This window comes from Rissa tridactyla, chromosome 2, assembly GCF_028500815.1.
Source record: "Rissa tridactyla isolate bRisTri1 chromosome 2, bRisTri1.patW.cur.20221130, whole genome shotgun sequence".
NCBI classification, from domain to species: Eukaryota; Metazoa; Chordata; class Aves; order Charadriiformes; family Laridae; genus Rissa; species Rissa tridactyla.
In genome coordinates this window covers 47,319,149-47,345,185 of record NC_071467.1, presented here as the reverse complement: position 1 = coordinate 47,345,185, position 26,037 = coordinate 47,319,149, and the positions used below count along the sequence as shown (strand labels likewise).

The 26,037-nt window shown below is 38.0% G+C and overlaps 1 protein-coding gene across 1 annotated transcript in view; it reads left to right on the top strand.

Annotated features, from left to right (window-relative positions):
- Positions 1–26,037, top strand: part of ASXL3 (ASXL transcriptional regulator 3) — a 137,198-nt gene that overhangs the window by 86,971 nt on the left and 24,190 nt on the right. Inside the window, exons 8-10 of the mRNA XM_054189564.1 lie at positions 1,110–1,227; positions 2,149–2,268; positions 6,755–6,918. Of these exons, the coding sequence (XP_054045539.1) occupies positions 1,110–1,227; positions 2,149–2,268; positions 6,755–6,918 (402 nt within the window). The remainder of the gene's footprint in view (positions 1–1,109; positions 1,228–2,148; positions 2,269–6,754; positions 6,919–26,037) is intronic.

Genomic DNA, 26,037 nt, shown 5'->3' with positions numbered 1-26,037 from the left:
GAAGTTACAGACTTAAACCTTATAAGGCATCGGTCATTCTTGCTCATAAACCTACAGGGATAATTCATATCAAATATGTTCCTTGTTGATATAGTATTACTTTAATAAATCCCCCCCCCAAGATCATAACACAAATCACAATTATAAAAAGAGAGTGCACAGTAAGATCGGAGTAAAATAGACAGGAGGATAGGAGAGATCTGTATTAAGCCCAGCCCATTCTGATTAATTCCAGAATTTTAATGCTTGCAAATATATTAATTGGCAAGTATTCATATTTGTATGTTGTAAGATCTTTTGAATCAGATATCATTTTCCATATAAAACAGTCTGGCAGGTATTTGCTATTTCTAATCTTTAAATATTTTGTATGACATTATCAACCCTGTATTCAATCCATTTATGAAACACAAAGCACTCCCATTTGTAGAGATTTATTCTTGTATCATTTTTCCCCAGATTTGCCAGAACACCATCACGTTCGTGTTCTGAAGGTTAATGCCCAAAGTCAAGCAGACAGTAGCCAAGTGCTGCAAGGTTTCCAAGATTAGGACTGATTCCCTTCACAAAAATAAATGATTCCTGCCATGTTCAGTGATTTTGTGCAGCACTACTCACGGCTGAGTGAGTGCATCAATACTGTAGTCCTTACATGCTGTACATACTGATGACACTCTGTGTTAACTTGATTGACTGAGCAGTATACTGGAGAGGATGCACCTGCGAGAGATGTGCAGACATATATATTTTTATTCTGGTTTTGAAACATTTATTTTACATTTTTTTTACTTGGAAGTCTTAGTTTCACATTCCATGGGTTATCATGTGCTGTTAAGGTAGAGCAAACAGTTACGTGCTTCTTTGTTGTCAAAACTGTATTGGAAAATGATCTAAGGTGCATCTTCTTTCTCCTTATAACCACAAGCCTGATTTTATATTTTAAAGGAAAATGACATAAAGGGGACGAGTGTGAAGTCTGGCAAGTCAGTAGCTATGTAAATTATGCTTATTTTAAGAGATTCAATTTAATGGTAGAGAAATGTCTCGTGTAATTCACTTATAAGCATTATTTTTTGTTACATTTTTATGTTTTGTTATCATTTTTGTAGGCTTTAAGACAACAGCAGAAAAGAAGAAATGGAGTCTCAATGATGGTAAACAAGACTGTTCCTCGTGTTGTTTTGACACCATTAAAGGTGTCTGATGAGCAGTCGGATTCACCTTCAGGTAAATAGCTAAAGGACCGTTTGCAAGATCAGCTCTAGTCACAGAGCCTTCCTCTGAATCAGCGGTGTAGCATACAGAATTTGGAGCTGCTGAAATAATATTTCCACTTGGTGGCTTTGTTTAATGTCTTTATTTCCTTATCAAATCTGATGTCTCAAGGATGGAGATTTTTCTTTAATAAAGAACTGAAGGCACCCAGTGAAATGACAGTTGGTAATAGCAGCAGCTTTAAAGGAATGCAAAGTAACATTTTGTTTGGCTCTGGAACTCTAATGGAGGACCACATGCTGGTATTCAGTGCCATAAAAAGGGGGAGGCGGGGGGGGGAAAGGCAAGCTTCTCTGTGAATGTGAATTTGTGTCTTGATTCTGCATTGCAATACTCGGATCCTTTTGTTACCTTTTCTTCTTCTGGTACTATGCTTATCACTGCAGCATAACCTTGACCTTTAGTTCTGGTGGTTACGTTGCTTCATTTTAAGAGATTTCTATGTCTATGTTTAACACAAATTGACAATTCTATTTCCAGGCATCTCTCTTCTATAAATGTTTCTTCACAAATGTTTTTTCACCTTTAGATTGCTTTACTGCCCCATAACTTGAGGTTAAAATATTTTTAAAGATATCTCGTGGGCATTATAGGAAAATGTTATTTTTATTAGATCAGTGAACATTTTTACTGACTGCATTGTTCAGTAAACTTTAGGTTTCAGCACTTAATTGATTTATTGAGCTTTTACTTCCATTTCCTCTGATGATGAGGAATCGTATTGTGACCAGAAAGGTGTATTGCCTTTCAGCAAGTAGCTGCCAAATTTTTTTAAATCCTGTTATTGTTTTGTTTGCAGTGTAGGGGGTGCTGGGGGGATTGTTGCTACAAGTGCATCAGTATCATGTTTGGGGGGTTTTATTTTTTCCTAAGGATCTGAATCTAAAAATGGTGAAGCAGATGGTTCTGATAAAGAGATGAAACATGGGCAAAAGTCTCCAACTGGAAAACAAACAAGCCAGCACTTAAAAAGGTTAAAAAAATCTGGTTTAGGTGAGTAGGAGTAAAATAAATATCGTACTTGTTAATGTAATACTGATATTTTTCTGAACTCTGTCTTCTCTTTAATAGTTTCATTTTTCTGGTTTATCTAACCGTTTTTCAAACTCAGCAGCTGACCCTTTCTCAAGAAGACATCTTTCTTTCTGGCTACCTGGAAAATCCATGGGCGTTTTTTTCCCCCAGAATGCTTTTCTGTAGTTGCTTTTTAAAGTTTGACAGACCTAAGCAACGGCAGGCAGAGAGGTCATTTAGGAATTACCTTGTGATTACTGCATTATGATTTTGGTGGGGATGGGGGCGAGGTGTAGCAAGAAATATTCTTTCTTCCTGGGAAATTTGCTTGCAGTCTAATATGCATTTATTCCCAAAAATAATAGCATATATGCTTACGTACCTGCCCTATTAGAAGTTAACCTTCTTTTCTTCATTTTCGTTGTTGCATGTCTTACAGAGATTTGGCATATCATTTTTGGTTGATTCTCTTTCTTTGGTTGCTTTGTTTCTTCAGTTGGATCCTTAATTATTTTGAAGCTACATCTCTTGAGGTGGTAGATACAGTTTCTGGTTTTATTTTCTGTGTTTTTTAGCAGGATTCATGGATGATGATCAGTAATTAATGCAGAACTTTCTCTGAAGAGATGCTAGGAGTAAATTCTCAGTAGCTCCATGTGATAGGCAGATTTTCCTCCTCTGCATGAAATATAATTGGAAATGTTCCCTAAGGAGCAGAAAATGTAGTGTTCACTAAGCTTCTTGTCTCGACTAAAGTAAAGTAGAATAATTACATAACTGTTTCTTTATCTTTACAAAGGACTTTTTGCATTCAGCACACTGCTGAATCATTTAGAAAAGTATTTTTCAACGTGGCCATATTGGAAAAGTTAGCAAACAAGTTTTTGTAGTGGCTGGATCACCCTAAAAATTATTGAATGTCTGTTTTTGTGAGGATAAGATTGTTCTTCTTTATTAGTTGATTCAGCCTAGTCCTGTTTTTCTATATAACCATTCTGTAAAACAGCTTGAAGGTACTTTACTTCCTAAATATCATAGGTTGGTTGTTAAGTCTGCTATTGACAGTTTCTGGTGAACTGTTTCATGCAAGCCTTATTGTATCACAGCCTCCCATGAAAGTGTACTTTGGTTTCATACATGATCCTTCTGCAGATTAGTCATCAGTCTCAGATGAATAGCTAATTCTCTGTGTTGATCAAATGGCGTTATTCAAAACCGAAAATACTTCTTCAGTAGCAGAACTTTTGCTGTGCAAAGATACATTCAATTTTAGGTTATTTCCTGTAAGTTTTCTCTACATTTAAGGCTGAGATATATAATTTGATGTATACACTCCTCCCCATCCCCAGATATTTCATCAGTTGTTGGCCAACGATAACAAATGTAGAGTGAATTAATTAGATTTTTTGTGGTCTTCAGAAAAAGTCCTCAGGCCTCCTGGGAACACCACACTTGGAATGCGGGGACCTATGTTTAAGGTTTAAGGGTTTCTGTTCTTGTACCTGCTGCAATGTTTCTCTTATGACATAATATTTCTTCGGATACTAATAGAACACTTGTTGAGCATCTCTGAGAATAGGTCCAGTGTCCTATTTAGTGCACGATTCAGTTCCAGGTGTTGTTTGATTTTCTGAAACTCTGCTGATCTGCCCAACATTCAGTGCACGTTGTGTTTGGTAGACTTGCTGAGCTCCCATTAAATGTGATGAATTTTCCTATTTTAGTTAACTTATTCTGCCAACTATGTGTTTTTGTCCTTTTCCTATTTTGATTTTTATACTTTGATGTAGAACCATGGTGCTCCCATCCTTTTCATAGTTAATTCTCTGTGTTGGAGACTAATCTCTTCATTTCCAAGGTTGTAAGCTTGAGTTTCTCTCTCATCTTCCAGGTTCTATTTCTGATCTGGGCAGTGATCCCCACAAACTCTGGTAGCAGCCATAGAAGGATTCAAAATGTCTTTCTCTGTAGAAAGCAATATAAAAAAAACATTAGCATATATTTTGTCATAAAATCCTCTCAGAGTTACAATTAGCTATTCGGTAGTGGCATACTCTTGTCGCATTGCACAGAACAACTACGTTCCACGCTGCTCCCAAATACTTCCCTACATCTGCTTACAAACTTGAGACCTGCACTAAAGGTCCTAAATTAACCATAGGAAAGGTGCAGGAGAGAAAATTTGTTATCCTTCTGAACAGATTTTGGTTTTTTTAAGTATGACTATGCTGGGTGTCTACAGTGAGCTACTGGCCTATCATCCTAGGAACAATACACATATTTTTTCCACAAGTTGATAAAGCCTCCATAGTAGCCTGTAAGCAGTAGCAGGTCAAACAAATCAGAAAATATATGACCCAGACACACAGAATTAGATTTGACTTTCTGATAGTGTCTTGGGCTTTTCACAGTATTGAAATGCCTGTCACTGACTTTGCAGTCATATATATTTTGTTTTAATTTGGATCATCTGTATGTGTATGTCTTTCCATAGGGTATGAAGCATTAGCTGGGGAAAATGTTACTCCAATATGGAGTCACTTAGAACACGGAGATGTATATTCCGTATTGATTAAAGAAAGGAGTATACATACAGGCATTAAAATCAGATACATCCTGCTACTTGTGTTACACTTAGGGACTGTGTTCTTTTTGCATTTATTTTTAGTGGGTGGAACAGATGGCGAGGGCAGTTTATTGTGATGCATTCGTGAAAATGAACACTTCTTCCATACAATTGTCCTTTATAACAGGGCATTCATTTGTTTGTAGTGGAGTCTTTGCTGTACGAAAATACAGTATGTTGGAAATATGTGTTGGAAAAGGTTAACTTGTGCTGAGTGCAAAGTAATCCTTGTCTCATTCAGCTAGTATTATCTGCTGAAAAGTAAAAGGAAATTGCAAGACTGTTTGTGGCTGAAGGGGAGCTTGCAGAATTTACAGATCTGCTGCTGTTTCATTTGTACGTTTTGTGGGTCATGTTATAGCCTTTCAGGGGCGAACACTATAGGCCTTCCAAGAAATCTAAAGCATGATTGCATTATTTTGATTAATGTTACTGTTAAGTAGTTAGTAGCCCATTTGTAAAATATATTTCTTCTTCTTAAGATGCCAGTTGTAATCCTTGCTGAGAGGTCCTATGTGAATGCCAAATACCATCATTGCTCATAGCAATGGAATATTATTTTCACTTGCTGGTTTGGAGATTCTGCAGGAGTTTGTGTATGATTTAAATAAGACCCTTTTTGTAGCATCTTTGAAATATTTGAAAGTACAACAGACCAAAACCTGGAGGAGTTTCCTGGGAGGGGTTAGAGGCTTTTGAGTTTTTCTAGCCACTTGGATGCCCCACTTCTTCCATTTCCATTTTGAGTGTCATAATATGTTAAGACTGAGAGAAAAAAAAGGATTGCAGCAGTATGTATATACCCTGAAGCAGGTAGCAATAATTGCTCTTTAAGGAACTTTGAAAGGTATCTTTTAAATATTATCCTAGAAATAATAAAACAAGACCAGATGGGACCTCCAGTGGTCATATAATTTGTTGGTCAGTCAGAGAGCAAAATCAGATATACACCTGTCATTCCTGACAGGTATTTGTCTAACATACTTTTAAAGATTTCCACTGATGGAGAGTGTAATGCCTCCCGATGGATCTAATTCAGTGTCTCCTTGTCCATGGTGGCTGAAAGCTCTCTTTTCCCAGTATCTTAACAGAAATATTTCTTACTGTGCAAGAGTTTAAGCTCATTACCTTTGCTTTCTACTGTGGACAGTAAGAAGTATTTCCCCTTCCCTCTGCTGAGTCTTTATCTTACTCATTTCCAGGTTTGTATTTTTTTCCTCACAGGCCCTGTTTTCTAAACCTCTGATAATTCCTGCTGCTGCCTTCTGTGTGTTGATCATTTTAGATCAGAGGTTCTTATGAAAATTCTGAAAAATGCATGTTTTTAGACACTAAGTTAACACATTAAATATTCTCATCCCTATGATCACTCTCTGCTCACAGGTAGTTTTTAGCAGGTGCTATGGAACAAGTTACGTAGGCCGTAGTACGCTGCAGATGCAGAGCACAGGGAAAGAGAAGCAGTCCATAATGATTGGTTCATATCAGCCTTGTCAAGCAGCCTTTTGCTTGGAAGTATATGCTTATAATTATGTTGATGACATAATAGGAAAATCTTCTGCTGTTGCTGAGTTGAGTTGGTCTCTTGAGCTGGAAGTAAGAATATGTCAGCTGTGATGTTAACTGGATCATGGATCCTGTCGGAGCTCTAGAGACAAATACAGGAAATATAAAAGAAGCCACTAAGACACCTAGAAAAGTCTGTGTTAGCCTTCTCAGAGTACCATTTCTCTGGAGCTTATTGTATTATACAATAAAAGCTAAAAACTTAAAAGAAGAATTGTTCTTACTCTCTTCCTTTGTTTATGTTTAAAGTTATTTCTTGTTTATTTACTCCAGGACATTTGAAATGGACCAAAGCTGAGGATATTGACATAGAAACACCAGGATCTATTCTAGTGAACACTAACCTGAGGGCTTTAATAAATAAACACACCTTTGCTTCTTTACCTCAGCATTTTCAACAATACCTCCTGCTTTTGCTTCCAGAAGTAGACAGGCAGGTAAGTAGCATCATGCAATATTTCTTTCTTTAATGGGACTTTTTTAACAGTGTGTTTCCATAGGCTGATTTGATTGACTAGGAGTTGTTCCAGGAAAGAAGAGGAAAATTTCCATACTTTCTTAGGTAAAACTGTTAGATGTAGAATAACTGTAAAGTTTATCTAAGTGTCAACCAGCTCCTGCTTCCTTTCTTTGTGAAAACTGTGTAGCTCCCTGGTTTGTCTAAGTGGAAACTGGCCAGCGAATCTTCTGAAGTTGCCAAATCTCTTAATTAGTTTTTCTACCTATGGTGTTGAAGATAAACTCATCCTCAAGACTTTATTTACGTTGAATCTCTTTTCATGTGTGATCTTCATGGGCACTCTGCCGGCAACGTCTAGGTCAATATTCGTTCTGTTAGTTTTTTCTCCTCCTTGCCTTTTATGCATGCCTATGTATGCATCTGCTCAGCTCCAGTGCAGAATCCGTTCATTCACACCTTTTGTAAGAAATTTCTTGTTCAGAGCTCACAGCCATAGCTTCATACAGGTTATTAATCAGTTCTGTTGAGTAGAATGATTTGGGAAGTAACAGGGTGGAAATAAAAGTTCAATTTCATGTTGTTTCCTACAATGTTTGGTCCTTCCTGCACTTGTTAGCCAGATTGCAGGTGTCTTAGAGCGAGAAAAATATCTTCCCAGCATGTCTAGCAGTTAGAATAGTTAGAATAGTAAAGAGAGCCCAAAACAATTTCATTTATGCACTTGCCTCACTTCCAAATTTAAACAGTCTTAGCAATTTCAATAGGGAATACTCACGTACTTAATTTAGACACATTAACTTACCCAAATAGGGCATTATATTTTTTGCATATGCTCAGTATCCCTCTTTTTTGTAATATCTAGAGAATGCAGGTCATTTAAATGACTGATTAAAACCTGCATCTTAAATCAGTGTGTTAAACGCCATAGTATCATTTCTTAAACTGTTAGTATTTAGTGTCTACTACATTAGCACAGGGGAAAGCAGTGCAATATGAGACAAAAAGAGAAAGAAAAATTATATTGATGAACAGTTACTCAGCATCTTGTTAAATTAGGTACTGTATGTTGTGGACTAAAATTATGCGCTTTGATAATGGAATATTTGAAAAAAGAACATTAAAAACCAGAGCCATAGGAGACGCAATGTAAATGTATTTATTCTCAAGCTCCCACAAGGCAGTCAAAGTCAGTATTGACAAATTTTAAGAGAACCTTTTTCCCTGCTGTAAAACAGATTTTAACTTAGTGCCCAGCAAATATTTTCCTGATGATAGTTTTGGTTTGCTAGTTAATTTACCAGAAGAGATAAGAAAATCTGCTAGGTAAAATCATGTTTTCTCTCCATCCATCAAAGATCCCAGTGTTCATGAATTACATTTCAAGTACAGGGGCCTTATTTGGAAGTTTCTTGCTTTAAAATTTATTTTTAAAAATGGAGGCTATAGAACTGACAAGCCATTTACCTTCTTATCAGTGTTCCTACAGCAGAGTTTTTGGCAAGAAAATCAAGAGAACGTTTGTTGAATTTAATCATACCTCACTAGTTAAAAGCAATGCATTTATTTTTGACTTTTATTTCAGAAAGCGTTCACATAGTGCATACATTGCCAATGTTATTTCAAAGGCCCAACGCTACATAATTGGACACTGTTACTTCGCAAGTGAACTAGTCACAAAAAAGCAGTTGTCGTGAGACATTTACAGGTGTCCTTCTGTCTGTCGTCTTCTCACAGGGTTCTGTGGGTTCGTGTAGCATACCATGTTTCAATGTGCGTTTGGAAGGCAGGAATCTCCATTCATCTCTGGAAGATTAATGGAAATGTTTGGCCTCTGAATGTGATAGTTTGAGGATTGTGTTCTGGTGGGGAGTGAAATAGCCATGAATCCTCACTTTGTGGAGGTCTTAGTAGAGAAAGAATTGCATCCATTTTCTTGATATCTGAGAATATGTTCTTTGCTGTGTCTAAAGAGTAGCATCCCAGACACGGGCTGATGAAAGCAGTTGAACTGATATTCTTTTCCTTCCTGTGGCAAGTGAAAAATGCCAGTGTAGTCCTCAAGGACCAAATGAGAGGGAGAGAATTCCAGCCAGGGAGCTCTGGTGGGAGTCTCGTCACTCCAACTGGACAAGGCAAGAGTATTCAGTCTTCCTCTTTTATTTCTACTGTCTAAAATCAAATGGGGCATCAGGCAAGCAAAAATGGTGTAAAACTATTCTTTGAGTTAGCTGCCCATCTCTTGAGGATTGAGTTTCATTGTTTTATATTGTTTCGCCTGAGAATTCCCACCCCTGCTTTTCTGGCTCTGAAGTGTTTCCTCCTTGTGCGCTGCTCTGCAGTTGGCTGCTGCTGTCTTCCCCAGAGCAAGCTGCATTTCTGTGTTGTCATGTGGATATAGTATGTGAAGTACTGTAATGAATGGCACTATAAAAATGTAATAGAGTTATGCTATTTGTGTATATATAGTGATCTGTGAAATAAATTACTAATGAAGTGCAGTCTCATTTAGGCTTTATTACTGCTCCACATAGAAAAACCCTATGATGAATGATCCTTTGTCATTTCTGTCATAAACACCATTTTTCTGGGCGGTATAACTCCTCCTCTTTAAATCGTACTGAGCTGAAACTTGTCATGCATATGTCAGTTTGAATAAGCATTTTTAGAAACCATTAGTTAAGGGAGTTGAGGTTTTCTCTTTTATTTTGCGTGCGAGTGTTTATTATAAATCTCTCTCAAGCCTGGTTAGTCTACTGTGTTCAAAAAAAGTTCAGGGCCAAGACCGAAGCTTCATGGGATGCGTTTTCTGATTTTTGTTTTGTTTTCAAGTTTTACGGTTGCTGTTAGGGAGCCATGGGAACCCCTAATGGAACAAGAGCCGTGGGAGCCCATGGAACAAAAGGCCTTAGGAAAGGTGTCCCAGAATGCAAGAAGTTGAGAACAACTCTGCTGACGTTGGTGCTGTCATTTTTCCTACTCCAGCTAGATTTTTGACAAAGTGGAAGTGAAGGTTCATTGCCTTTTTTTTTTCCCTTAGGAAAAGATAAATTGTATAATCAGTCATTCACACTTGAAATTGATTTCAGCTTTTATATTAGTTTAAATTTTATTTCAGTAGCAATGAGGCCTGTGTGTAAGTGTCTTTATTCGAAGTGCCTATAAAAGAAATGGGAGCAAGTTGGCAGTTATGGTAGATGTATTTTGTCAAGGATTTTATTTACTTTCATTCGAGTTCAGAGTGACATAGTATGTGGACGTTGATCGTAGAAGCAGCCATGACCCAGACTAGTCTATTTAGCAGTCTGCTCCAAAATGTTCCATCATTGGATACTGGGAATGTCATGTCTGAAATTTGAACATCCAGATTTTCAGGTCTTTGTTAATTTATATGGACTCAAAAGCTCAAAAACCTTAAAGCTCAGCTGATACAGAAGCCTGTTGGGCGATCCTCAAGGAGACCTAAATGGCTGAGCTGGCAATAAAGAAAACATGTAGGTATAAAAACTATATGAAAAGCAAAGTCTCTGCGCAAAAGCTTTCAGTTGTCACAAATCCTAGCAAAGTATTTTTCTCTTCAGCTCTAATTAGAACATTCTGCAGCTGAAGAACAATGGAATTTTCATCAAAGAAATACCTCCTTCTAATGTTAATACATCAAGCTGATAATTACATGTAACAGAAGCCTTCCTGACCACCTCTCAGCAAACATTCATCTTCAAAGCAGGAAGTTTCTCTCTGTATCTAGATTGCTATACTGCATCAGTGCCTCTTTAAATATTAATTAAACAACGTATGTTGTGCAAGGATGAGTAACAGGTCTGTACGACAGGTTGCTGAAAAGGAATGGCAGGTGGCGATATCTGGTCTACTCCACCTTTCCTTGTTGCTGCTCCTGGGGAGTCAGGTTCCAGCTATTAGCACTGGGGTACTGGCAACAGGAAGGGAAATACACCCGTGTAGTAAGCTTCCAAGAAGGGAAGTGCTGCCTCGTCTGAATAGGAGCAGAAAGCTTAAGTGATTTTACTCATCCTTAGAGAGCTAAACAAAATGTTCTTTCCTGAATGCTCTGAAAAAATGTGTCTTTCCAGACTCTACAAATGCTTAACAACTTTCTGATCTCGGAGAATTTAATTCCCTGTCCGGTATTTTCTCTTCTGGTAATATTGGTTTCTTCTGAGTCTCTTGTGGTTTGCACTTGCCTTGCCCTTTCATATGGGATGGGAATTTCCTCCTGCAAAAACAACCACAAAGGATCTCAAAGCCTCCTCAGACCTGTGTTAGGTTGCAGTGCCATGTTATCTGACCAAACCTACTCATGAAGAGCATTTAAAACAGTAGAGGATATCCTAGTAAAAATTTTATCTTGTCTTATCTTTATTTGTTTTGTGAAAGAAATCTAGCAATCTTTTATTTTATTTTCTGAATCAGTCTACAGTTTATAGGAAGTTGACATAATTACTTGAATTCAAAATTCTAAACTTAAATATTCTTAAGGGAATACTTAAGCCAAGTAGTATTGCAGAAGTGCCTGTGAATATTTCAAGTTTATAGTAAGCCAATCTACTAAAAAGAAAAACATGACGTAAAAATCATAAGATTCTAAAATGGGTCAAAACCCACCTTAATCTCTTTCTTTTAACTTCTAAATCAGTGAATCCCAAAATAATAACTGTCTCTTGGGTCAGTGCTAGTATTGTTGTTACGTAATAACGTTACAGCATCCTGGCATTTTAAGGTCAGCGCAGGTTCTGTGTCTCTGTTTTGGCTTACTTAATTTAGGTTGATGCTGGTGCTTCCAGGTTGATTATATTACCTTGCAAAGATTCCCTGTCACCTTGTACTGAAAAAAAGGCACAGGTTGATTTTCTCTGTTCTGTTTAAAATAGTTAGAAGTAATTTTGGGGAGGTTATCTACAGAATTCCATTTCAAATCCTCTTTTCTTTCGTGTAGTATGAATCAGCTTAATATCTGTTCCTACCATTTGAACAACAATAACAATGGGTAACCGTTGGTTTTGATATGCACAAATTACTCCTACTCCCAAGCACATCAGTTTGAGTTCTGCAGTGGAGAGCAGGTAATGAATAAAACACAAAATTCTTATGCTTGTAAAAGACAAGGAGAGAGGCCTGGTATCTGCCATTCTGACACTTAGTATTTATTTTATTCTTTGTAACCAAAAGAATAAAAGAGATACTGTTCAGTTTATATCTTACTGTATATTAGTTTTATATTAAAAGAGAGTAAGCGAAGCATTATTTTCACAGTTCCTTCCTTGCAGCAGTGTAACCGTCTTCCTTTTTGCTTTCTTAACTTCGTCAGTACTTGGGGATTATATTTGCCATTGGACTTTTCCAGCGTTTTCTTTATAAGACATCAGACTGCAGAAATTATTCCTGTGTGTGTTATTTGCTGCCAGCTTTGTTTTACGTTTCTCTCCATCGAATTATCGTGTAGTAGTAGCTAAATGGTTACCTTATCTTACTTAGCTGCCTTTTCTACTTACACTGCAACCTTTTAGCTGTCCTTTTCAATTCTCTATCATGAGTAGCTTTCAAATATTTATTATTATGTTCCTGTAAATGTTTGAGTTTTACACTGAAATAGTTCTAGGGTTATGACAAAAGCACTTAGTTAAGGAGAACATTTGCAATAGAAGCTTAAATGTAACATATGTCTTCTGCACCTAAGTGTATTTAAAAAGCTGTTAAATTGGCACCCCTGTGTGTATAGTAATTGAAGGTCATTTTATGTCACATTTCTCCCTTTAACTGGCATTTTTTCTTTGGTTTTATTGGTTAATGTGGATAGCATGGCATTGTTGTAATGTGCTTTATTTGTACAGCTTTCTTAGGGTAGCTTTAATATAGGTGTCTTACAGACTAGATAGATGAAGAAATTCCAAAGCATTTAAGCTGCCTTTTCAATAAGATTCTAGCTCAGCTAGCCAGGGGTGTTCAGAGAGGTTACTACCCCCAGCTGGCCCCTCCGTCCTTGTGCTGCAAGTTAATACCTTTTTTACCAAACGCAGCTGTACGGATGGTGTATCTGCACATTTCACAGTCATGTATTAACAACAAACATCAGCTTCACTTTACATGAGCTGAAGGCTGAAGGATTTTACTTCAAAATCCCTGTTGGCTTTAGCTACAGGAATACACTTTAAACTTCCCTAGTGCAGTCCAGTAAGGCTCGCTGCAATTGCATTGCAATCTGGCTGCTCTGGTTGATGTGGTAGTGGAATTCTTGTTTGCGTGTTTGCAATAATCCTTAGAGGTCCTCCTCAATATCAGTACTTCTACATATATGAATAGGAAGCCTTACATTTTTCATTAAGTGTCATGTTTTTGTATTTCTGCAGGCTTGGTCGTGGTATTTCAGAAGCATGAATCCATATTTTCCACCATGCCGCATCCATGTTGTGGAAGTTCTTGTTCCATTTCTAAAGCCCTAGCTACAAGCTCTTGTCATGCTTAAAGCATGTCTCACCTTTACGAACAAGTTTTGCAGAGGTGTTAGCAGAACCGCTGTGATTGCTTTTGTCTGTAGCAAGGCTCAACTCAGAACGTCTAGTCGGACACAGCAATGGTGCTGTGCCTGCTGAAAGCTGAAAATACAAGAGCCACAGCTGTCTCTGCAGCATCCTTTTCCATAAGTTCTTTTGGTGTGTGAGGGGCCCTGCGCTCGTGGTTGTTTTGCTGATGCAAACTAGTGAAGCTTTTGTTCCCCTCTCCTTCCCTCCAAACAAATTTTATAAAGTGCAGTGCACAGCTGTTAGTGCTTAAAAAAAAAGAGGACCTTGTATGCGATACCAGCTCCATTTACATTTGACAGAATTATTATTACCTTAAAAAGACAAAAGAATTGATAAAACACCTCCCTTCCAGTGGGAAAGTACTTGCACAAGTGCCTTTTTAAAAGACTTTGTGCTAGGAGCTGCGTTATCAGAGTATAACTAATATGTGGACATAAATGGTAACATATATGGACACAAGGGACTGTCATGCTTCAAATGATGTGGCTATAAAGAATCCATTTCACTACTGCAGTGTGTCGTGTTTCAACTGTTCCTTCCTTGCAAAGTGCTACTAATTAAGTGATATGAGTTAGTCTGCAGTGCCTCCAGTGTTTCCACCGTAGGGCTGCACTGGAATTAGATTGAGAACAGAACATTCCTTACAGTCCTGATTCTGAAGATAGCCGGGGACTTGAAACAGGGTGTTGGATGCAGGTGCAATGAAAAGAGCAAGCAGAAGTGATCCATCCATGCTTCTGCTGCAATCTCTCTCCCTCTCTTCACCCTTTCTTTCTCCCTCCCCCTCTCCCTTTCTCCCCTCTCTTCCCTCTCCCCTCTTTTCCCTGTCTTCCCCCTCCTCTCCCTCCCCACCCCTTCAGTAGATTTGTTTTGCTTAAATAAAAAAGGGAAAAAAAGGTTGAGGGGGCTTTTCTTAATTATTTCAGAACATTGCTCTTCTTTGTGTTTGAATTATTTAAACTCAAATTTCCTTTAGCCTTTTCTCTTCTGTGATAAGGACATCCAGTCGTTCTTTTTTGCATAGGAGGGCAATGTTGTCTAATGTCTAGAGAAAAGCGATTGGATGCAGGGTTTTAATTTAAAATAATAGAATAATAGAATCGTCAAATAGTTTGGGTTGGAAGGGTCTTTTATAGGTCAAATTTTAAATGTTTACGTGTAAACATCCCCTCACCTTCTGCTTCTTGGGGTCAAAGGCATAAGTCTTTTATTTTCATCAAAAGGTAGATGAATAGACCCTGGCTGTTTACATCTCTTTTTCTGCACCTTCCCCAACATATGAGCATTGTTGGATAATTTCATAATGTTTTACTTTCTCAAAGTCTCCAAGCATCTTTTTTTAAAGAAGTTTCATACATGCTTGCCTTGACCATGATCTAGGTATGTTTTTCTATTTTACCTTTTTTTTTTTTCCAGGCCTATGTGCCTCTTCTAGTACCTTTATAAAAGCTTGCTGTTTGTTGCATGATCAGACATGCTTGGGACTGGTACTTGTATAATGGATGTAATAGAAAAATAAATTTTAATTGTAATGTATATAATTTGAATGCAGTTAGAAGGTACTGTTTGCTGCATATTCTGGTTTTCCTTATATTTTACTAGTTTTTTGCTTCATTTTAAAACATGCTTTATCTTTTCATTTTGCCAGATTTATTATTCTCCTTAAATTCTTCATTTAATTTCTTGCATCTGAGCTCAACCAGATTGGATTCTATTGTCTTTTTTGACACTACAGTGTATTGGAATGAATATAGCTATCCCACTTGTCTTCTTGATTTAGACAAGGTCTAAATTAACAAGTCACATTTCATTTTGAAAACATATGTTTGCAATTCTTCAGTCTTACTCGGCATATTTCCCACTTTAGTCGAAATGGAAAAGGTCTTTGTTTCTTTCTTTAAAAGACTTTTCTTCCTTTTCTCCTCTTGTCTGAAGCAATTATTCCGATTTTCTTCATTGAAAATATAGAAATATAGGAAATATATAGATATTTCCTTTTTCATCCTTTGATGTTTAACTTCTAAGTGTAGCCTGGTTGTTTTTTAAAGGACTAAAATAATATTCAGAATTACTTTCACCATCTGTCTTCAGAATCTGTCTCTTCATTTTGTATTCGAGCACAAACTGTTTGTTTTATATCAATGATTAGTTGGGAACGACAAGAGTTTATCTTATAAGGATTGATAACTTCATAATCAGGACTAAATAAAATTCAGACATATTCTGGGTCAGGTTGTACTCTGCTGCAAAAAAGTGAGACCCATGGAAGAGACGTTACTCAGTGAGCATTAGCAGTCAAGTTGTATTACATCAGAATTGATGTGACAGACACACTGTTAAGTTGGTATCTCTCCATGTCACCTACCTAAAACGTGAAGTTGGGGTGGCTGAGTTTATTGTTCTGGAAGCAGCTCTTAAGTCAGATCCATGTATTGCTGTCTACTATATTCCTTTGTGTTGGATGTGTCTGTCTTATCATTCATGTACTTCTCAGCATTATTATAACTGGTTTGTGGTCACAACAGCAAAAAGGTCCTGATAGTTGCATCTTGTCAGAAGCAATTTTATTATACTCCTGTTTACTTACTTTAAACTCAGAACCTCTTCAATTGTTGGCTTTAAATAAATGGAAACTTTATTAAGAAAGGGTAGATTTTTCTTCAAAGTCGTAGCGCTGTGTGTAAATGTGTGCCTGTATTTTTATATTTGAGATGAGCCTCTAAGTGTTCCTTATCTTCAGGCAAAGAAACAGTTGCTATCCTTTCGTCTCTGTGTTTTTTGGCAAACCCTGTCTGTTTTTTTAAACGTTCTCTAGCTTCCAAATGCACTACTTCTTCCACATTCCTACCATCTGTGTCCTCAAGACCTGAAATCATCAACATCTTGTATTAAACTTGGTAATTACCAACTCCTTTACTATTCATTCCCCTCCTTTTTTTTGTTCCTCTCCAGTATTATACTGTGTCTTTGTCTGCACATGTTTCTCTTTCCTTTTTTTATGTATATCAAAAGCATTGATGAAAATGTACTTCTCTTGAGAAAAGAGAGGCAAGAGAAGACAAGGGGTGTGGTTGCCCTCAAGGGGAGCAGCATATATGTATGGAACTCCTCTATAGGTTGGATTACACCCTGGTTCAGATCCTAGGGGTCAGGGTCAGAGGAGAGGTGCGTGGCATTGGTGTCATTGTGATGGGGAGTTTGCTAGACCATCCGATCTAACTCAGCACTGGTAAGGTACTAAAGTACTTTATTCAGTTCCAGGCTCCCCAGTAGAGAGAGATAGAACTACTGGAGACTACAGCGAAGGGCCACTGAGAGGATTAAGGGACTAGAGCATCTCTCATATGAGAAGAGGCCTTTGAGAGGTGGGACTTAGCCTAGAGATGAGAAGGATCAGAGGGAATCTTACCAATGTGGATAAATACACAAAGGTAGGGTGGGACAGGACCAGAGGCAATCAGCACCAACCAAAAGACAGGAGGTTCCATATGAACATAAGGTAAAACATTTTTTAGTGAGGGCACAGGTTGCCTAGAGAGGTTGTGGATTCTCCATCCTTGGAGATACTCAAAAGCCATCTGGACATGGTCTTGGGCAACTGGCTCTCAGTGACCCCGCTTAAGCAGGGGACTTGGACAAGATGCCCACCTCCAGAGGTCCCTTCTAACCTCACACCAAATAATAAGTAGTAGTAGACTGAACAAAGAAAATTTGTGACCATTGCTGAATGGGGTGTGTGATCTAATGACTATGAATGCATATGCAGCTGACATAAGGCCTTCTTTGCCTCCATTTTCTCCAACAAGATCTCCCAGGCCTCTGAACTTCGTAAAAGCATTCAAAGAGGATAACTGCCAGCAGTAGATAAGGACCAAGTCAAGATTATTTGCGAGAATTTGACCCATAGAAATCCATGGGATGCAACAGACTGCATGCAAGGGTGCCGAGAGAGGTGGGTAGTGTCTTTGCAAGGCCACTCTGTCATCTTTGAAAGGTCCTGGAGTTCAGGAAAGGTCCCCAATGACTGGAGAAAGTAAACATTGCACCCATCTTCAAAAAAGGCCAAAAGAGCCCTGGGGTCTTGGTGGGCAGCAAGTTAAATAAGAGCCAGCATTGCACCCTGGCAGTAAAGAAGACTGGCAGCATCCTGGGCTGAATGAGCAGGACCACAGCCAGCAGATCAAGAGAAGTGATCATTGATACCCTTTCTTTCAAGAAAGACATTGACATATTGGAGCAAGTCCAACAGAGGGCTACCAAGACGGTTAAGGGGCTGTAGCACAGGAGAGCTGGATTTGTTCACACAGGAGAAGAAGAGGCTGTAAGGGGATCTTGTGGCAGTTCACACCTAACTAATGGGAGATTGTAGAGAAGACAGAGCTCTTCTTGGACGCACATAGTAACAGCGTTAGAGGCAATGGAAACAAGCTGAAACATGGGAAATTCTGATTTGATTATCAGGAAAAATATTTTCACAGCAAGAGTGATGAAGCACTGGAAGAGGTTGTCCAGAGAGGCTGTGGAAGCTCTCTTTGGAAACAGTCTGCACTCAAGTGGGCAAGGCCCTAAACAAGGTGCTCTAAGTGGAATAGCTTTGAAAAGTTCATGACCTCTGGAGGTCATGCCCAACCCACATGTTTCTATGTATGATTCTATAAACGATATCTGCTGCTTTTTCCGCAGACCTATCTGAGAAAGCATTAGATTGGTGTCATGATTTCTTCTTGAGAGCTCCATCCTGGTTGGTGCTCATTTCTTTGTAATCATCTGGGTTCTTTGTTGCATTATTTCCCTTTTTTTTCCACAAGATTTGAAATCTACGTTCTGTATGTGTGAAAACCTGGAGAAGTCCAAACAGCATGTTAGCTGTTCAGTAATGAGCTAGCTCTTTAATGTAGTTTAAGATGATTTGTTAGTGTTCTTGTTTCCCTTTGTTAGTATATCTCATTTTTTTTGCTTGGCCTCTGATTTTGATCCCCATCTGAAGTGTATTATTATAGTTTAATAACAGCCAGGTTAGTACTTCCAATGTGGTTCTTTCTGGTCTTAGAGATTAATGAAAAGCTTCTTGTGCTTTTTTTCCTGTCTCTTTCTTTTTTTTTTTTTTTTACCTACACTGACATAATTTGCAAGGGTGTACTTTGCCCTAGCTTAATTTCTGTAAACAATTTACAGAATTCTTACTTTCTTGAATCAAGCTTGTGCAGCTACTAATCTAATAATTTACTGAAGTCCTGTGTTTTTATTTTGCTGTTCACTGTGTGTCAGCTTGCATTCAAGATGTTTGTTTTTTTCTGTTCTCAACTTTCTTGTTGGGGCCCCCATACAGTTTTTTTTTCAGGGCCTGATAGTGTCACTGGTTTATCCCCATAGAATTCCTTTTTCTGGATCACCAAACTCTGCTTCCCTACCAATTCTGAGGGATATACGAATTGTCTCTCACACCTACAGGTACTTCCTGTGGACTCTTGAGCTCTGTTTTTTTGTGGCCATTTCCCTTGCCATGTGAGGTTTACCCAAAAGTTCAGAGGTAATCCAATACTGAGGAGTTCTATAGTAAGGCATTCTAAGCTAGACATTGAAGCTTAATGGTGGCAGTGGGGCTTTAGGGTAGGAAAGCATACACCATTTTGCACTGGAAATAATGATGTGGGTTATTCCATTGCTAGTTTCTAAATCAGATTTTGAAAGAAGATATGGTCGTGATTATGGACAGCTCAGCAGAAGCATCTGTTCAGTCCCTTTAAGTAACAACAACAGGGAGGCTGCGCTAAAGAAAATACCCTTTAATTAAATAAATAATATTAAGTCATCATCTTGAATATTATGCATGGCCAGTTCACTTCAAGAAGCTGTGGAAAGAATCCAGAGAAGGGCACCAAAATTTACATGAGCCATAAAAAAAAATCTAAAGAAAAATTACTGGATTTGGGTGTTTTAATCTACCAGAACCAAATTAAATGTAAAGAGCAGCAACCTTAATAACAATCGAGTGCTGTATTTCATACAATAGACAACTAACCCTTTTGCATTCTAAAAGTTAGCATTGATTGCTGGCAGAGTTTACTGATATAAATAGAAGATGGTGGATGCATATATATGAGTAGTAGCCACGGTTATACCAAATGGAATGAAATATTTATGGAAAATAAAAATCTCCTTTTTCAGTCTTATGCCAGCTAAGCTAAATAGAAATAGAAATCATTTATTTGACAGCTTTCCTAGTAATTGGCTATTATGTGATCTCTCACAAGCTTTATTTACATGATCTGTTCCTTGCCATTATCAAGGGTTAGTTTAACCTCTGATTTTATCTGATATTGTTACCGTATGGTACCACTCACGTGTTACTGACTGCTGAAAAATATAGTATCTTTGCTTAACATTGAGTTGTGTAGCAGAAACACTATCATCAGAAATGCAGCCATTGTTTAACAGAACTTAGAGATTTTATGTGACAACTGCAGCTGCTTTTCCTTTTCTTACCCAAGTGCATTCACACTCATTCTCTATTATAGACTTCCCAGCTGTTAGAGCATCCTTTTAGTTTGGTTCCATTTATCACAATCTCTTTGAATGGTAGTTGTATAAGTGGAAAAATGACTTTTACATAGGTAATGGCATACCTGAACAGTCAGCAGTATTCTGTAGGAAATGGAGAAACTTCTTCAATAATTTTCATACTAGAAATAAATGCGAGTTCACTTAAAAGTATTTTTCAGGTGATAAAAGTTAAGTTTTATAATTGCCAACTATTACTTGGCAGGGAGAGCTCTAGCTGTGGGGAGCTCCTTGACATAATTTGTTCCCAGATCATTACCCAAAGTAATGAACAGGAGAATCATTGTTTTGCATTATTATATAAAATGTAGGCTTATATAGGTGCAAGCAGATCTTGTTAGAGTTTCTGAAGAATGTGTCAGTCAGAAATTAAACAATCCAGAGACTGACAAGAGCACATACAGTAGTAAGTTCGGTTCCCCTTTTTAGTGCCTTGTCCATTTTGCAATGGTAACATTCTTTTCTAGAAAACATTGTTATGGACAAAGCATATGGCCTTATAATACTACTCTCTGCAGCCATCCTGTATTTCACAATGATAATTTCTGGGTCTTGGGCTTAATGAGAATTCTGTTCTAGAGGGATGCCACATACAGCCCGAAGAACAGTATCTAACTTGGTTTTTAATATGCCTCAAGCTATCAACTGGTAGCAAAGCAATTATTGATGAGCGAGGAAGGCTCCTTCCAGCCATCATTGAAGCATAGTTGTGGTGGCTGATAGTTTGTGTTTGAGAAAGATAGTTCCAGAAAATGAGAGAGTGCATCCCGAATACAAGCAGAGCCAGAACACAGTGCAATGGTCCATGCTATGACATCCATTTAAGATATTTTCGAACTAATTGCAATCTAAGTTTTAAATCGCATGCAGGCAAAGCTAAGCCATTATCTTATGAAATCGCAGTGTTTCTGAAGGTCATTCTGTCCAAATGAGTGGTTATTTCAGATATGAATCATGAGCTGTGGTCAGTTACAGTGTATTGCATAGAGTGACTCCATTGGAAGGGCATTAAGAGGCTAGAGCCCTTGAAGACAGAATGCAAGGACTGACTTAGCACCTTTCTGTAAAAAAAGGAGGTTGGCAATTGGTCAGAAGAGAAATGCATGCAAGAGTGCTTCTTATTTTTCTTTTTAATGATGATGTAATGGTGATTATTCGATATATCATCCTTTAGCATTTTTAACTGTGAAACACTGTTACTAATTTATTTTTAAACTTCTTTGGCATCTTTTATATCTTGACATAGAAAATATGCAAAGAAAGGACAATTTATCTAGTCTTCTCTACGCTAAGGCAGAATTAACAATATCTGTTTTTCTTGATAGATATTGTCTAAAAGGATTTTTGGCTGTTCAGGGTGGAGAATTCACACCCTCCCCAAATAAGTCTAGTGCTTCACTGTTTTCACTGTTAGGAAGTTTTTTTCTCAGTATGTAATCTGAATCTCTCTAGTTGTGATTCTGACTATTATTCTTTGTTCAGGCCAGCCTCTACGTGGAGAGCATGGAGATTACCGTGTTCATTTTAAAATAGGCCTCAAACATGAAGGCGGGAACCCATTCCCCATCTCCCTGTTTCTTTTTGTTGAGAAGCAGCCCTTACTAATGCAGTTTTTGTGGATCAAGGACCATAAATCTGTGCTCAGCCTCATGTCTCTCCTTTGGACTTTGTACCAGTTCTGAGTTGCAACAATCAAAATTGAACATATTACTCCAGCTCAAGTGATAAGTAACACCAAGGAGAGCTGAATTGATTTCTGTGTTTTTACACAGGACTCCCATTTATAACTTCCAGTGTTGTGCCCGCCTTCTTTGCAGTTTTGTGACAAGGTTGACTTATATTCAGGTTGTGATCAGACCATGTGCTCATAAGCCACAAATAGTTTTCTACAGAAGCATTGCATAGACACTTAGTTTCTAGTTATGTATTACTACAAGAGTCTGAAACTTTGCATTTGATACTATTGCAATGCCCTACTTATCCCTATTGTTTCCGAAGTGGTTCTCAAATCCATGAAGAGAATTCTGAATTTCAGTTGTAGATTTCAGTGTACTCAGTCCTTCTCTGACTGATGTTATTTGCAAATTCCTTCCATTTTTTTTTATCATGCCTCTGAAATACAGCCTCACGGTTGATAATAAAAGAACAATAGTTTGTATCTGCCCAGAATGTGTCCATATGAATATCTGAGGACACCCTAGGGCATCTCAAAAAAGAATTGGTTGTCTGTGTGTAGGCCATAGAGTTCTTCTGAAGCCGGCTTCATCTGTAAGTCCTTAGCTGTGCTTATCCCCTTCTTTAGACACAGGTGATACATATGTGCTGTATACATATAGCTACCATGTATAATTTTGCAGTTGTCCTCTTTACTGCTCTGAAATACATCTTTTAACCGTTCTGAAATAAATTCATAATTCATTTAACAGGCTAGTCTGTAAACCACGAATGATTTGAATGCATGTAAGTAATATTTATTCATTTCCTTGCTTGTTCAAGGTTGAGATCTTACCCTTTTGCCTTTTGTTGCTGGCATTTATTGTGTATAAGTACCTTAATGCAGGAGATTTGTGGTGAACATGGATGCAAAAAAGGCAATATGAACCTTAGCTTTGCCTCCGTATCCCTCTAGTTTTTCCTCTGTGTTGCATAGTGGGCTAACTTTTTCTTTCATCATCTTCTTGCTCCTAATATACTTATGGAATTATTTCTTACAGAGTTTGATGTGTCCCTTGCCAACTGTGTCTAATTTTGGCCCATTATACCATGTTCTGCTGTGGTATTCTTGCTTAGTAAGTTGACCTCATTTCCATCCCCTGCATGCTGTGAGATCAACAGTGAGGTCCTAACTAAGACAATGTGGTCTCATTGTACAATCCTCGTTACTCCTTTGCAGGAGGCTTTGCACTCCATGTGGTCAGCATTGTTTATTTAAAGAACTGTGAGGTTTCTTTAACTCCCTTTTCACTAGCACCATGTTCTTAGGGATTCTCCCAACTAATTCTGCATTTATTGAAGTATTCCTACTTGAAACACTTTATTATTTTTATTCTCTTGTAATTTCTTCTTTCTTTTTTTTCCCAAACAGGCTTTAATCTTTTGTATTATTATCAGTCATATGAATTATCAGATCTCCATTTTGCCAATTAAGGCAAAATTTTGATTGTCAACTAAATCTTACAAGTCTTCCTAAGTACCATTTGTAGTTCTTGCATTAGCGTTCAACTATCAAAGACTGAGATAAGTGTATCACTGTCATCACATTGGCCCCTTCTTTAACCCCTCCTTTTATAAATAAACTTGTTTTGGCAATGGTGCACAGAACAGTATTTTATTTGATTTGATTTGCCCATGCTATTGGGCCACATATATAAATACAGCATGCAAATTTTGGAGAAATTAGCAAGCCTGTTTTTACAAGATCTTCTTTTCCTCTGTCAGGGCTGTTGTCCATCTTTGCTTACCTATTGCCATATCTCGAAACCTTCTTGGGGCATCACCCCATGGATGATGATGCCAAAACTGTTCTGCCTGTAGTACCTCTTGAACCATAACTTCATTACCAGTACATGTCTGTCACTGCTGATAAAAACATTAACAGATCCCTAGGTTCCATGGTGATTCCTACAGCCTCCTTGTCACTTCTGAGCCACTCAGTCTCATTTCTGGCTGTGCTCTTAGAGTGAAGGTAGGTGGACATCAAAATTTAATAACCAGTGAAATGGGTAGATTTTGCAGGCATCATACCTACCAAGACCTTCATGAGGTTCATCACATGGTCTCTGTTGTTCATATTCCCCTTCATTCTCCTCTTGGAATCCCCTTTGAAGGTGGTGAATCTCTTGGACACTGGGAGCACTGGCTTTTCTTAGTCTGTTCTTGGGATTGGTTCCTCTCTTTTTCCAGAACAGGTTCTGATTTTGGGATTACCTTTCTCTGTATATAAAGATCATATGAAGGTTTGGAGTTTTAGCATGGAGAGATTTTTATTGTCTGATAGTGTGGTTGGGTGGGTTGGGTGTATTGTGCTGCTATATCTGAATTTCAAACTTGCCAATCAACCACACAAGCAAACTAGTAACTGGTGCCTGAGACTGCCTATTTAAAATTCGCATGTGCCTGTCTTAAACATGCTGTTGCAAGAGGAATAGGAATGTAGTCTTTGGTGTCCAGTGCAGCAGATGTACGTTCGTATTCTGATGTATCCGTGCTTAGGAGTATGTTTGTGAGTGCTTATACCTGGAATGTTTTGTCCAAAGGTATCTGCAGAGCTCGTAACTGGTTCTGCTCTGTGTGACAAAGGATGATTTTAAGTTTTCAGCAGTTAATGACAAGGTAGATGGCCTTTAGAAATCGCCTTATTTTTTATGATGTGCTTTATAAGCATTAACAGGAATTAATTTTTCAGTGCTTTCTGTTACGCTTTTCTGTCATTGCAGTGTGTTACCTCCTTGTAGCTTTCCTGTATCCAGTTTCTGAGCTGTTTGACACAGAGAAGGGTAGGATTCACCTCCAAATGAAGACACCTAAATTGGGATGTCTGCAAGTGTACTAAGCATCTAAACTCCCATTACAGACGATGCAGATCAAGTCAATACAGGAACAAAGAGCCTGAAGAGCTATTTGTCTCACTGTAACGTAGATGCTGACTTGCTGGTCAGCTGAATAGTCCTCTAGGCTCCATTGGCTGCATCGGCTAGACTTCCATAGACTGTAATAAGAGATTGGAAACCTAGGCCATGTCCAGACATTTACATTAGTTGTTTTAATCTTAAGCTGATTTCCATCCAGGAATGCCACCACCCTCTGTTACTTTTTAAGTTACATTTGTATAGAGCTGTAGGGTCTAGGCTTGTATGCCTTGGACACTAACACTATAGAAATCATTATTAGCAAATATTAATCTTTGTCATCAAATGATAGTTTGTAAAGTATGAGTTTGGATATTGTTTTTGTTATGACTGCTAGCAGTCACACCTTCTATTTGCCCCTTCAAAGAATCCCAAAAGCATTTTAAGTAGTGGCCTGAAGCCACTGACCACAGGTGGCAAGCATCCATACTACTTCACAAGCCTTGAAAAAGTCTCAGGCCTAAGGTCAGTGTTTTCTGACCTTAGTCAACTAAGATAGTTTGATAGCTATAAATAGTTGTTGCTTACATCTGTATTTGGGTGGCTAAAGTAATCTGAGTAGGTAGCCTATTTTAAAAAGTCATGGCTTTAAAAGAGAAGGCAGCTGACTCCTGTTACAACATGGACCGCCAAGCTTGGTGTTAAGTACTGTGAGATCTGTTTGTTGGTCACAAAGACACTGCCATGAAGGAACAATTAATGCATAAGACTTCACGATCACCAGTAGGAAGCGGTAGAAATTTATAGGATCAACAAACATGAATTTGGACACAGTTTACCTAGCTAATATAATGGATGTGTAAGAAAAGCACAAAAATTAGTCACCAAAGCATATATTCCAAAATACTCACCTGGTTTAGAGTAGTCTGCATTCAGATGTTGTCCAGTTAGTAGAAGGTCGTGCATGTTAAGACATGCATTGTGTTGTTGCAGTCTCTTCTAAAGCTTACTATCACTTTTTCCTAGATTTGATAGCAAATTTTAATCCTTTGGGGATTTTGTGGAGCAAGAGAGCATCTGGTACACTACAAACAAATCTATTGGTGTTCTCTTTGGATTTAGGTTGTGAGGGTGTGTTTCATGCTGACTAGCTTAGGTAGCAGATGTAGAGGTCCTAATTAGGAGTCTGATCTTCTTTATGCTTCCTTTAGTGTTAGTGGAAACAGAGGAGCTCTTCCAGAGTGGTGATGCAGAGTACCTAAATTAAGTGTTTATTTCTGTGTACTTGGACTCAAACAGTTCTGTTTCTTGGAGAGTATTTCCCTTAGTATTAGAGATTTTGGGGGGAAAATACAGATACTGGTCTTCCCTGTCACCTGTGAACTTTTGCTCTTTGATGGACAAGAGTAAAATGAGCCAGGCCTGGCATGT